Genomic DNA, 13,189 nt, shown 5'->3' on the forward strand with positions numbered 1-13,189 from the left:
TTGCCAGGTTGAAATATTTATTGAAAAAATTGAAAACACAGATGCAATGTATTATACAAAGGAAAGTCTTAATACCATAATAAAAGTACTGTTGGAAGGAAACAAAGCCAGTGGCTACCTGCCCTGGGAAGGTAGGCACTCAGTGAAAAATGAAATTCATTTATAGGAACTATTCTAATGGAAAATTGGGGAAAAGGTTAAAAACAGAAGAAAAAACCCAATCCCATCCCTGAAAACCTAAATGTGAAAGAGTTTGTTATAAGTTTGAGACAATTGCGTTATCACCAAGATTTATCTGAACCCCCTCAGTTTGTCCCTGTGAGTAGTAATCAGCCTAATTTAGGGCCTTCAAACCTGAGGTAGTTGAGGGTCACCTGAAAGACATGTCTGGAAATCACCTACTCTCAGAATCGGACCCAACGATGTTTGACCAATTGTTTCATGTTGCTTTGGCTCCTGGGGTGAGAGGCCAAGTTGCCACTGTGGGTTGCTAATCCTGTATTTTGGTCTGGACCTGGGAGATGTGAGCAGTAGACGGCTGGCCCGGTATGCTGTGTTGATGGCTGGCAGGCCCGAGGTGGTGGTTTTCTATGCAACAGGCAACGCGGTCTCTGGAAGACCGAGGATGGCGAAGACCGGGCAAAGCCAGTCTGGTTGGAAGGCCAATGCCAGGACTGAAGGCTTTCACTGGCAGAAAGGATTTCCAGAGACGCAGAAAGGTGGTAGAAGGTAGCAAGAACATTACCACTTGGTAAAGACCAAGGTAAGTGGAGCCAGGAGATCCCTCTAGACTAAGGAGCTGGCCAAGAAGCAGGCGCCACCCAGGTGCAAGCCCCAAACCAGCTCCTCAGTGAGAGGCCGAAGCAAACCAACTGGACTGGAGACATGAGCTCATGATCCCCGTGGTACCCGGTGTAAACCCTGCTGTCTGCCTTGGCAGCTCAGACACTTCCAAGAAAGGATGCTCTGGACAGTGGTTCTTCCAGCCACTGGGTCAGGGACTCCAATTCAGGTATCCTGTTGTGGGCAGCAGAATCAGCAAACAATCTAAATTCGAGTCTCATTTAAACTCCGTGCTCAGATATAAATAACCCCACAGAGGTAGGTCTTTCCTTCAAATTTTTTCCTTATTATGTACACTCATATCCTTACTCTAGAGATATGAGACACTGTGCTACACAATTAAAATAATGGATACGGCTGTATTTCGGCCTCTCGTCAACGCTAAGGCATCACTTCATTGCTGTCCTGCCTTGCTCTGACCCATTCACACTGACCCATGAGACTCAAGTCACGAATGATGCTCAGTGACTAATTTAAAAGGCTGTGAGGTTCATTTTTAGCCTGAGAATGTGATTCCTGTTTTAACCAAGGCATTTCACACCCAGGATAACACGCTCATTTTTAGAGCAGCCAAGGTACGACATTTTGATTTGGGCTAGAGAATGGACTAGCTTCTGAGTCAAGCGATTATAAAAGTAATTATACTAATTCTGACATATATTTCCTCATGTGAGACTGAATTAGCCTGTGTTCCTGTTTAAGTGCTTTCTTAACTGTCTTATTACTCCGGAGAAGCCCATGAAGGTTTTAAAAATGACTGTGGCTTCTTTTTAGAGGGAGCGTTACTCAGGGAATCCTAATCTGGTCCCATATCCTAGATTTTCCCCCCATCGGTAATTTGGAGCACAATAGTCTGAATGGCTGAGATTCTGGAAGTGAGGACCAGCCACGTTTAGAAGTGTTGACCCATGCTGAGAACACGCCAATTGGCTTAATAGGCACAGCTGGGCCAGGGATGCTACACATCATTCCTTCTGAGGCTTGGGTGGAAAAATAGTTGAGCACAAAGAAGCAGTAAACGTAAGACCGGTCAGTTTCTACTGCTGCCGCCTCGTCAGCCCAGTATGGAGATCACACATCTGCGTCTCATAATCTGAGCTCATGGGACGCAGGTTTTTGAGTGCCCTAGTTAGAAAATGCGGAGAAAGGGAGTCGGCGGTGGGGGCTTAGGAAGGAGAGAGAGTTGATTCACAGTGATCAAAAGGGAGTCTCACAACCTGTCACGTAGCAACACTCAGCAATGGTCCTTGGGGACAGGTCCTGGGAAGTGCTTGTTGGCTACTACCTATGAATTGCTACAGATAAAGGAAGGAAGACATTGTTTGTCCAAGATGGGAAGGTCACTTAAATGCTGGGGTCCATCTGGAGGTGAAGAAGTGCTGGCGGGCCGCCCATCTCCAGGATGTCGTTCAAGCTCCTTCTGTCCTCATCCTGTCCACGAGGCAGCCAGGGCCCGGGATGTGTGGCTGGAAGGGGTCAGAGCCAGTGGCCCCCCTCTCTTGTTTTCCCTGACCCAGATGCTCTGAGGAGCTTTCCCCTTCAAGACCCAAACCGGCAACGACAGATCGGGATGGCCTCTAGGTCTTGTTTCCGATTCTTAAAGACGGATGTACTCAGGCAGCAACGCAAGCCTAGCCACAGTCACACCTGAAATCCTGGTTGCTGCCAGCACTGCTGCTAATGGAGATCAGTCAGAATATTCAAGGTACCAATCCAAGCCCAGGGTCTTTCCTGCTGGGAGCAAGTAAGTTGGCCTGATCTTCTGGGTCTGTCCATTAGGTAGAACATGGAACTATCTTCTTGAGATTCAAGAGGGTGCCAAGGCAGACATTTGGAGAAAGGGATTGGAAACCCCTCACGTGTTCCCTCTTAGGGCCCTGCCTGGGTATGAAGGGAGGTGTCGACTGAGGGGCCATGGAAGATTCCTTCCGGGGGGAGGAAGTGTGGCTACTCTCACCGGCTGGGTTCAAGCATGGGATAAGGCTTTTCAGCCCGGTCACAAGGAGTTTCCAAGAAAGGTGGCCTCCTGAAGACCTGGGCTGTGTGCACCCTTCCTCTCCCTCTCTCTGTCGCCCCTCACTTGTGAAGGTGGGCAGAGGCTTTCGGCTGGGCTCCAGCTTTAGAAGGCAAGGCACTCGCTCTCCTTCCGCCCGGCCCCGGGGAGTGGCCTCGGCCGACCCACACTTGCTCAGCAGGACGCTCGGCTTGGGGGGCCGGCGGGGAGCACCGTGGCGAAGCCTAGGCAGCACCATTGCTGTGAGCTGCTGTAGTTAGGGGCCCCCAATAGCTCAGGGCTTCAGGGGTGATCCCCTGGGAGTGTTGGCTATGTGAGTGAAACTTGGGGAAAAAAAGACCCGACCACCATAAGCAGCAGTGGGAATCCATGGAACTGCCAAAAGAGGGGGGCACTGCCTTGGCATTCTCGGCCAGGACACTTCTGCTCTTCTTCCGACTCTGTGCAGCCTCAGGGTCGGGTCACGGTTTGGAATCCACCAGTCCCCCGGTGTTCACAAGTTTGTGCAAATGATGAAACGGAAAAGGCTGAGAAGAAAACAGAAAAGAAAACGCGTAAGATCTTCGCTCTCCAGCTCAACAGCAGTAGCAACAAGCCTCCCACCCCACCCCCCAACAAGGACACCAACTGTTTGGGGGTAACACAGGCAGGACCGGGAGGGAGGTCCCTTCTGTCGGGGTGGCCCTGGGCTCCCCTCTTCTTGGCGGTGGGGGAGGAGTGAAAGAACACAGATCATGGGCTGTGGAGGGAGTCTTTGGAAGGCCGGGCAGGTCCTCAGCACCGGATGATGGGCGTGGCGTGCACTCCCAGGGGCTGGCCAGTGACTGGGGAAATCACACACACACACAGATGGGCAACAAGGATTTACACTCTGACCTGTGGGACGTCGGCGTGACTCTATTCTTTCTCGGTGATCGCTTCTTGCAGCGTAGGTGGTGATGCTTCTGTTCCTAAAAGACAAGAGTCACTTATGTTTCATAGTGTTTGGTGCACGCACACATTCATCTAGCCAACAGAAACGGCCGCCAGGTTGGGCTCTAAAATACATAATCATAACCACCTATTCCCTGGGTCAAGTGTCCAGGAATGACTGGGCGGCATCTGTGGTGGGTTCCCAGAGTCAGTGAGCCCAATGAGAATCACGATCTTGGTTGTGATCAAGTTGGCTACTTTGGATGTTCAGAAAAGCAGCCCGCACAGACTCCGGGCGACCAAGAGTCCCTGGGCTGGTGGGGTGAACCTTTCTCCACTCCACACTGTTTCTAGCTCCTGACCCTTTCTGTCTCTCGCCATTGCTACCCATAGCTGGCTCTAGGCAGCCAGAAGCTTGGAATTCACTTGCCCTGTCTGCTGGACCTTCACTGACCACTATTCATTCATTCACTACTCAACTTGATGCTGGCCTGAAACTAAACTCCTGGGGAGAAAAACCAGGCTAACTGGGTCTGGAAGGCAATGGTGTGAGTGAGTGACCATTCAGTCCACTGGTCAACATTCAGGTCTTGAAAGATGATCACAAAAGCTTTCTATTCACCACCAGTTTGGGGCTTATGGGTTATTCACCACTGGAGAAAAAAGATGCCCTGTGAGGGCTTCCCTGATGGCGCAGTGGTTGAGAGTCCGCCTGCCGATGCAGGGGACACGGGTTCGTGCCCCGGTCCGGGAAGATCCCACATGCCGCGGAGTGGCTGGGCCCCTGAGCCATGGCTGCTGGGCCAGCGCGTCCGGAGCCTGTGCTCCGCAACGGGAGAGGCCACAGCAGTGAGAGGCCCACATACCGCACAAAAAAAAGATGCCCTGTGAATAGAAGGGGGGAGGGAGAAGTTCCTGGTTCCGCTGTATGGGAGGGGGAGGCCCACAGCATCCCCCCACCTCCCTCCCTGGGGGCTGTGCCAGTCGTTGGCTCACCTCCTTCCCAGCCCTCGGCAACACCAGCGAGCTCGTAATGCTTTTTCCGAAGCTCTCCCAGTTTTTGACGCTCCTTTTGCAGTTCGTTTTCTAGCTCCAGCACCCTAACCTGTGGGGAAAGTGGCCTTTGCTTTGAGCAGGGACCTGAGAACGGTCTCATGTCGACCTAATCCCTTTCCTCTGTCGTCCAGGACTCGTCGTCCATGTTATCCATAGCTTACCCAGTCCTCAATTTCACCCTTGTCTCTGCTCTAATTTCTCCATCCTCTCGTTCATCCATCTATCCCAATGGCTTTTATGCTTTCTCACTGGGACCCTCTACTGGAAATGAATGATACTTCACGGTCCAAATGCCTAAATGGGAGTAGGGCTTATCTTATGTTCCTCTGATAAATCACTAACTAAAAACATACTACTCAGCTATTAAAAAAAATGAAAAATCTTGCCATTTGCGACAACATGGATGGATCTAGAAGGTATTTTGAAAAGTGATGTAAGTCATAGAAAGACAAATACCATATGATCTCACCTAAATGTGGAATCTAAAAAACAAAACAATCAAAATAACATGAAAAGAGACTCACAGATACAGAGAATGAACAGGTAGTTGACAGAGTGGAGGGGAGGTTGAGGGGGGTGAAATATGTGAAGGGGATTAAGAGGTACAAACCTCCAGTTATAAAATAAATAAGTCACAAGGATATAATATACAGCATAAGGAACATGGTCAGTATTATCGTAATAACTTTGTATGGAGACAGATATTACTAGACTTATTGTGATGATCATTTCGTGATGTATGCAAATGTCAACTCACTATGTAGTACATCTGAAACTAATGTAACAGTGTACGTCGACTCTATTTCAATAAATAAAAAGAGAAAAAATGGAAAGAAAAGGGCAACTCTAATGTTTAGTCTACCTATATGATACATTCTAATCCAGTTGTAACCCATCTCCTTCAACCCCAGTTCTCTGGAAGTCTAGACAGGAACCAAATACAATGGTTCTGGCATTTTTGAGGGGTTGGTATCACTTAGGGTTACTATGGTGCAGGAAAAGGTACAGTCTCACTAAAGGAAGGGTTGGCTCTTGGCTATTCCTCCTCATTAACTATTTTATTTATTACTGCAAGAAATATTTGCTGAGCTCCCATAATGGACCCCAGGCTCTGTTACAGGTGCTGGAGACACAGTGGTGCTCAGACAGACAAGGTCCCTGCTTACCCCTTACCTCATGGGGGGACGAGACAAACTAATGAACAAGAAAAGACCTGATCATAAAGCAAATGACACAGGGCGACTTAGTGATAAAGACTAAGGGTGGGCAGCAAAGGCTACTCTCAGGAAGTAACTTTTGACCGGGAGAGAGTCATGAGGTGAGGTTGGAGCAATAGGCAAGGATCGTTACGCCTGCGGCCCACGGGCCAGGGGAAGGAGTCTGGGTCCAAAGGAAGTCCAAAGGAAGCCAGCGGAAGCTTTTAAGCAGGGAACTGACATGTCGTCATTTACATTTTTACAATATGTTGAGGCTGAATGCATTGAAGATGGGCAGAGAGGAAGCAACTAGACCCAGTAAGGTGGTTTGGTTTTTTTTTGCTTTTTAAACTTTTTATTATGGAAAATGTAAAACATATACAGAAGGATGGAGACTGGTACAGTGAACCCCACCATATACCTTTCATATTGCTCCATCAACTACCAACTCGAGGCCAGACTTGCCTCAGCAATACTCTTTCCTGTTCTCCCTGCCCCGCCATGGGATAATTCTAAAACACATACTTGCATACAATATAGGTAAGTTGCTTCTGCAGTAGCTCAGCAGAGACAACAGAACTGAGCCCAGTTCTTTCAGTGTCTACAGACACCTGGCACATGACTTTTCCTAAAAATGCTGAGTATAGACTTCACCAGTCTCAAGCTGGACTTTACCCCAGGACTGTGACCAGAAATTCTAGAACAAGGATGTCAGGTATTCTCCAGGATCCTATTTTGCATGGCATAACTTTACTAAAACTGAGAAATGGCATCGCCTTTGATGGGTTAACAGTGGATTGACTTTTAAAAAAAAAAACCTGAAGGTCATATACAAATAATTCATATTGAAAGTTTTCAAAAAATTGTCAATATAAGACTATTAAATACCAGTTTATGGTCCGCTTAGGAGAGAGCTGATAACATTTTGAGGGATGCCAGACCAAGACGGGTGGGCAAGAGTTAAGATTCTGATCTTTACTAATGACCTCTGTCCACCTCCGCTGTTTCTTCCAGCATCACTTACGTTCATTCTTGGGGTGATATGTACCTCTGTGTTCATTTCCCCCGCGAGTTTCTCTCTGACTTCTCCCCATGGGAATAATATGTGGGGTCAGTGTCATAGGCAATGGAGTCTGACCAGACTTAGAGATGGAGTTCCTACCTGGGAATCCATCTCCTGGCGTTTGATCTGGGTCAGCGTCATGCTTGAGAAGTCCATGCTGTCTGCAATGATGGAAATAGGAGGGTCTTGTCGAATGACACCCCAGCTGACACTTACCTGAGAGGTGGCCGGAGCCAACGCTCTGCTGAAATGCTTGGTTTGTCATTTACCAACATAGGCGTGAATGTAAGTGAGGGGTGGAGAGGGAGGAAGACAATGACAGGGTAACTAGGGTCAGACCCCACCCCAATGGACAATCAGGCCTGTGGAGTCATTTCTCTGAATTCAGAGAAGTAGCTAAATGGAAAATCTAGCTAAGGCCTGTCCCTAGAGTGACCAATAGCATGCTTGTGTGGTGTCTCAACTTTTGAGAAGGTAAGTTGGAATGTACAAAGATGAAAAATAAGACAGAATTTGGAAACAGGACTGTGGGAGATCGGAATCGTGGAGAAGAACGTAATGAGCAGCCACATGGGATGGATGAGAAAAGCGCTGCTTCTGAAAGGCTACCTGTGTCCTCGATCTGTGATTTGCCAGAAATGGTTGAGGCCACAACTGCGGCGGTGGCCTGGTTCACACCCCGAGAGGCCTGCTGCAGCTGGGCCAGGTTTGGGCTGTCCTTATCAGCTTTCACCTGCCAGGACCAAGCAGATTTAGCGTCACACAACATAGAGCAGCAAGGATGGAATCAGATAGCCGGTCTGATGGTTCTTGACAAATATATGGGCTCTGCTGTGGCCACCAATCAACTTCTCAAAAATCGCTACCTAGGGGGTCAACTCCTGGCATCTCTCTCTAATATCAAAAATCATTTCTGGGGCTTCCCTGGTGGCGCAGTGGTTAAGAATTCGCCTGCCAATGCAGGGAACACAGGTTTGAGCCCTGGTCCAGGAAGATCCCACATGTCGTGGAGCAACTAAGCCTGTGTGTGGCACAACTATCTAGCCTGCGCTCTACAGCCTGCAAGCCACAACTACTGAAGCCCGCGAGCCACAACTACTGAAGCCCGCGAACCACAACTACTGGAGCCCGCGAGCCACAACGACTGAAGCCCGTGTGCCTAGAGCCCGTGCTCCGCAACAAGAGAAGCCACTGCAATGAGAAGCCCGCGCACTGCAACGAAGAGTAGCCCCGGCTCGCTGCAACTAGAGGAAGCCCGCGCTCAGCAACGAAGACCCAACACAGCCAAAAATAATAAATAAATTAAACAAATAAATTAAAAACAAAATCATTCCTGGCTTATTTGCTTGGTGGCCTTGAACTCTAGCTTTATCACTATTTTGGGACAACAATAAATAAGGACAGTGAAAGAACACTCCCTGGGGAACTCTACAACTCATGGAAGGATTTTGGTGACGAGCTTTGCATTAGGATTAGCTGGGGCAATGGTTCAAATCTGGACCCTTTTGAAGAGAGGCAGACATTAATTGTGGCACTTCAGAGCCAAGCCAGGTAACCAGCTTACTGGGCCGGCATTTTCCTTATTTGAGCGCTCCTTGAACGTACGATTGCTCATCAGAGGTTGGCATGGCTGGACACATAGAGGCCACTTGCAATAAAAATGATGAAGACAAAAGGCATGCACGTGGAGAGGTGGGTTAGAGGGGCTCCCTGCCGAAAGGCTTTTAGGGGACCCTTGGAGACAGAATTTTTATCTGGGACTCAACCTACCTGGATACTGGATAAATAATCAGTTCTTGGGGCTAGTGCCACGGTCCAGGTATATTTTCTAACCCAGTCAGAACTTACAGTGTCCTGGGGAGCCCAACACAGGTCCTACCTTGGATGCGGCCACAAGCTGGGCGGTGCTAGCAGCAATTTCATGCGAACAGACCATCAGCTCCTCAAATTTCCCTCGGCCTTGTACCACCATATCAGCTGCATCCCTGATAGTCAGGTGAGAACCAGATGGGTTATGAAACTGACAGCTGCAACCTCTAATGACCTCACCTTTAGACCACGCCCATCACCCTGGCAGACAGGGAGCTCAGCCAGCCTGCCCCACCCCCTGTGTTGCTCCAGGAGACCCAGACTCCTTTTTTTTTGAAATTAATTTTTTTATACAGCAGGTTCTTATTAGTTATCTATTTTATACATATTAGTGTATACATGTCAATCCCAATCACCCAATTCATCCCACCACCACTCCACCCCCCGCTTTCCCCCGTTGGTGTCCATACATTTGTTCTCTACATCTGTATCTCTATTTCTGCCTTGCAAACCGGTTCATCTGTACCATTTTTCTAGATTCCACATATATGCGTTAATATACAATATTTGTTTTTCTCTTTCTGACTTACTTCACTCTGTATGACAGTCTCTAGGACCATCCACGTCTCTACAAATGACCCAGTTTCGTTCCTTTTTATGGCTGAGTAATATTCCATTGTATATATGTACCACATCTTCTTTATATTCAGACCCAGACTCCCTTTTAAACTTTCAGTCCTATTAACTTCCCTATCAACAGTTCATTTCTAGGGGGCAGATTCTTCCCCTTAGTTGTTCTCTGGGGTGGATCATTGGAAAGCAGGGTGAAGTGAGGAGCCTTGGGAGGGATGGATACTTACACCATGACAGTGGCTCCCCAGCCCACAGCTTTAGAGGCCGAGATAAGTCCTTCCGTCCATCGAGAATTCTTGGCATAAAACTCTTTAGGGGATGCTGTACCCTAGGGAAGTGAAAAATACTATTAGCTATCTTTTATCGTGTGCCTACCATGTGCCAGGTGCTTTTATATATATTATCCCATGCAGTCTTCACAGTAACCCCGAGGGGTGAGCAGTATCATTCCCATTTCTAAAGATGAGAAAACTAAGATTCAGAGAGGCAAAAATACTTTCCCTCAGGATATGCAGGAAATAAATGGAAATAAATCCTAGGCTTTTCTGACTCCAAAGCCTGTAGCATTTCTATCACATCCCAATATCTCTATATTGTATATATAAGGATATATATATTATTTATATGTATATACAAATAACTTATGATCTGAGGGGAGTCTAGCCACTCTCTGTGATTTGCCAAAAGAGGACAGTGCGTACACAGTGAGTGATTAAAAAAATAATTGCTGAGGGGTGGGGGAGGGAATTGGAGGAAGGGAGACAAAAGGTATAGCTTCCAGTTATAACATAAATAAGTACTAGGGATGTAATGTACAACATGAAAAATATAACGAACACTGCTGTATGTTATACATGAAAGATACTGAGACTAAATCCTAAGAGTTCTCATCACAAGGAAAAAACTTGTTTTCTTTCTTTCATTTTGTATCTATAAGAGATGACGGTTGTTCACTAAACTTACTGGGATAATCGCTTCATATGCGTTAAGTCAAAGCATTATGTTGTGCACCTTAAACTGACACAGTGCTGTGTGTCAACTGTATCTCAATAAAACTGAAAGAAAAATATAATAATTCCTACTTGGAATTTTAAAATGCTTTTATGCTTCGGAAGTACCGGACAGTCTGAGAATCTACAGATACTCCTTGCTCAGTCCCTCCTTCTATTTTGGGGGCAGAAAACATCACCTCTCGGACTGATAAAAAGCACCACCAAAGCAGATATAGCTCTGTTCTTTTTTTTTTTAATTTAATTTTACTTATTTTTTTATACAGCAGGTTATTAGTCATCAGTTTTATCAACATCAGTGTATACATGTCGATCCCAATCGCTCAATTCATCACACCACCATCCCCACTCTCCCACAGCTTTCCCGCCTTGGTGTCCATATGTTTGTTCTCTACATCTGTGTCTCAACTTCTGCCCTGCAAACCGGTTCATCTGTACCATTTTTCTAGGTTCCACATATTGCGTTAATATACGATATTTGTTTTTCTCTTTCTGACTTACTTCACCCTGTATGACAGTCTCTAGATCCATCCACGTCTCTACAAATGACCCAATTTCGTTCCTTTTTATGGCTGAGTAATATTCCATTGTATATATATACCACAACTTCTTTATCCATTCGTCTGTCGATGGGCATTTAGGTTGCTTCCATGACCTGGCTATTGTAAATAGTGCTGCAAAGAACACTGGGGTGCATGTGTGTTTTTGAATGATGGTTTTCTCTGGGTATATGCCCAGTAGTGGGATCGCTGGATCATATGGTAATTCTACTTTTAGTTTTTTAAGGAACGTCCATACTGTTCTCCATAGTGGCTGCATCAATTTACATTCTCACCAACAGTGAAAGAGGTTTCCCTTTTCTCCATACCCTCTCCAGCATTTGATGTTTGTAGACTTTTTGATGATGCCCATTCTAACTGGTGTGAGGTGATACCTCATTGTAGTTTTGATTTGCATTTCGCTCATAATTAGTGATGTTCAGCAGTTTTTCATGTGCTTCTTGGCCACCTGTATGTCTTCTTTGGAGAAATGTCTATTTAGGTCTTCTGCCCATTTTTGGATTTGGTTGTTTCTTTAATAATGAGCTGCATGAGCTGTTTACATATTTTAGAGATTAATCCTTTGTCCATTGATTCGTTTGCAAATATTTTCTCCCATTCTGAGGGTTGTCTTTTCATCTTGTTTATGGTTTCCTTTGCTGTGCGAAAGCTTTGAAGTTTCATTAGGTCCCATTTGTTTATTTTTGCTTTTATTTCCATTACTCTAGGAGGTGGATCAAAAAAAGATCTTGCTGTGATTTATGTCAAAGAGTGTTCTTCCTATGTTTTCCTCTAAGAGTTTTATAGGGTCTGGTCTTACATTTAGGTCTCTAATCCATTTTGAGTTTATTTTTGTGTATGGTGTTAGGGAGTGTTCTAATTTCATTCTTTTACATGTAGCTGTCCAGTTTTCCCAGCAACACTTATTGAAGAGAATGTCTTTTCTCCATTGTATATCCTTGCCTCCTTTGTCATAGATTAGTTGACCACAGGTGTGTGGGTTTATCTCTGGGCTTTCTATCTTGTTCCATTGATCTATGTTTCTGTTTTTGTGCCAGTACCATATTGTTTTGGTTACTGTAGCTTTGTAGTATAGTCTTAGCTGATTCCTCCAGCTCCGTTTTTTTCCCTCAAGACTGCTTTGGCTATTCGGGGTCTTTTGTGTCTCCATACAAATTTTAAGATTTTTTGTTCTAGTTCTGTAAAAAATGGCATCGGTAATTTGATAGGGATTGAATTGAATCTGTAGATTGCTTTGGGTAGTATAGTCATTTTCACAATATTGATCCTTCCAATCCAAGAACATGGTATATCTATCTCTCCATCTGTTGGTATCATCTTGAATTTCTTTCATCAGTGTCTTATAGTTTTCTGCATACAGGACTTTTGTATGTTTATTCATACAAAATAAACCTAGATAGGTTTATTCCTAGGTATTTTATCCTTTTTGTTGCAATGGTAAATGGGAGTGTTTCCTTATTTACTCTTTCAGACTTTTCATCATTAGTGTATAGGAATGCAAGAGCTTTCTGTGCATTAATTTTGTATCCTGCTACTTTACCAAATTCATTGATTAGCTCTAGTAGTTTTCTGGTGGCATCTTTAGGATTCTCTATGTATAGTATCACGTCATCTGCAAACAGTGACAGTTTTACTTCTCCTTTTCCAGTTTGTATTACTTTTATTTCTTTTTCTTCTCTGATTGCCGTGGCTAGGACTTCCAAAACTATGTTGAATAATAGTGGTGAGAGTGGACATCCTTGTCTTGTTCCTGATCTTAGAGGAAATGCTTTCAGTTCTTCACCATTGAGAATGATGTTTGCTGTGGGTTTGTCATATGTGGCCTTTATTATGTTGAGGTAGGTTCCCTCTATGCCCACTTTCTGGAGAGTTTTTATCATAAATGGGTGTTGAATTTTGTCAAAAACTTTTTCTGCATCTATTGAGATGATCATATGATTTTTATTCTTCAGTTTGTTAATATGGTGTATCACATTGATTGATTAGCGTATATTGAAGAATCCTTGCATCCCTGGGATAAATCCCACTTGATCATGGTGTATGATCCTTTTAATGTGTTGTTGGATTCTGTTTGCTAGTATTTTGTTGAGGAT

General features: G+C 45.4%; 1 protein-coding gene across 1 annotated transcript in view; it reads right to left on the reverse strand.

The window, feature by feature from the left end:
• Positions 1–13,189, reverse strand: part of HIP1 (huntingtin interacting protein 1) — a 152,228-nt gene continuing 139,039 nt past the window's right edge. Inside the window, exons 26-32 of the mRNA XM_060124462.1 lie at positions 9,754–9,854; positions 8,964–9,069; positions 7,694–7,817; positions 7,184–7,245; positions 4,766–4,874; positions 3,734–3,807; positions 1–3,384 (exon numbers count right to left, since the gene is read on the reverse strand). Coding sequence (XP_059980445.1) covers positions 3,755–3,807; positions 4,766–4,874; positions 7,184–7,245; positions 7,694–7,817; positions 8,964–9,069; positions 9,754–9,854 — 555 coding nt within the window. The 3' untranslated portion in view covers positions 1–3,384; positions 3,734–3,754. The remainder of the gene's footprint in view (positions 3,385–3,733; positions 3,808–4,765; positions 4,875–7,183; positions 7,246–7,693; positions 7,818–8,963; positions 9,070–9,753; positions 9,855–13,189) is intronic.

This window comes from Lagenorhynchus albirostris, chromosome 15, assembly GCF_949774975.1.
Source record: "Lagenorhynchus albirostris chromosome 15, mLagAlb1.1, whole genome shotgun sequence".
NCBI classification, from domain to species: Eukaryota; Metazoa; Chordata; class Mammalia; order Artiodactyla; family Delphinidae; genus Lagenorhynchus; species Lagenorhynchus albirostris.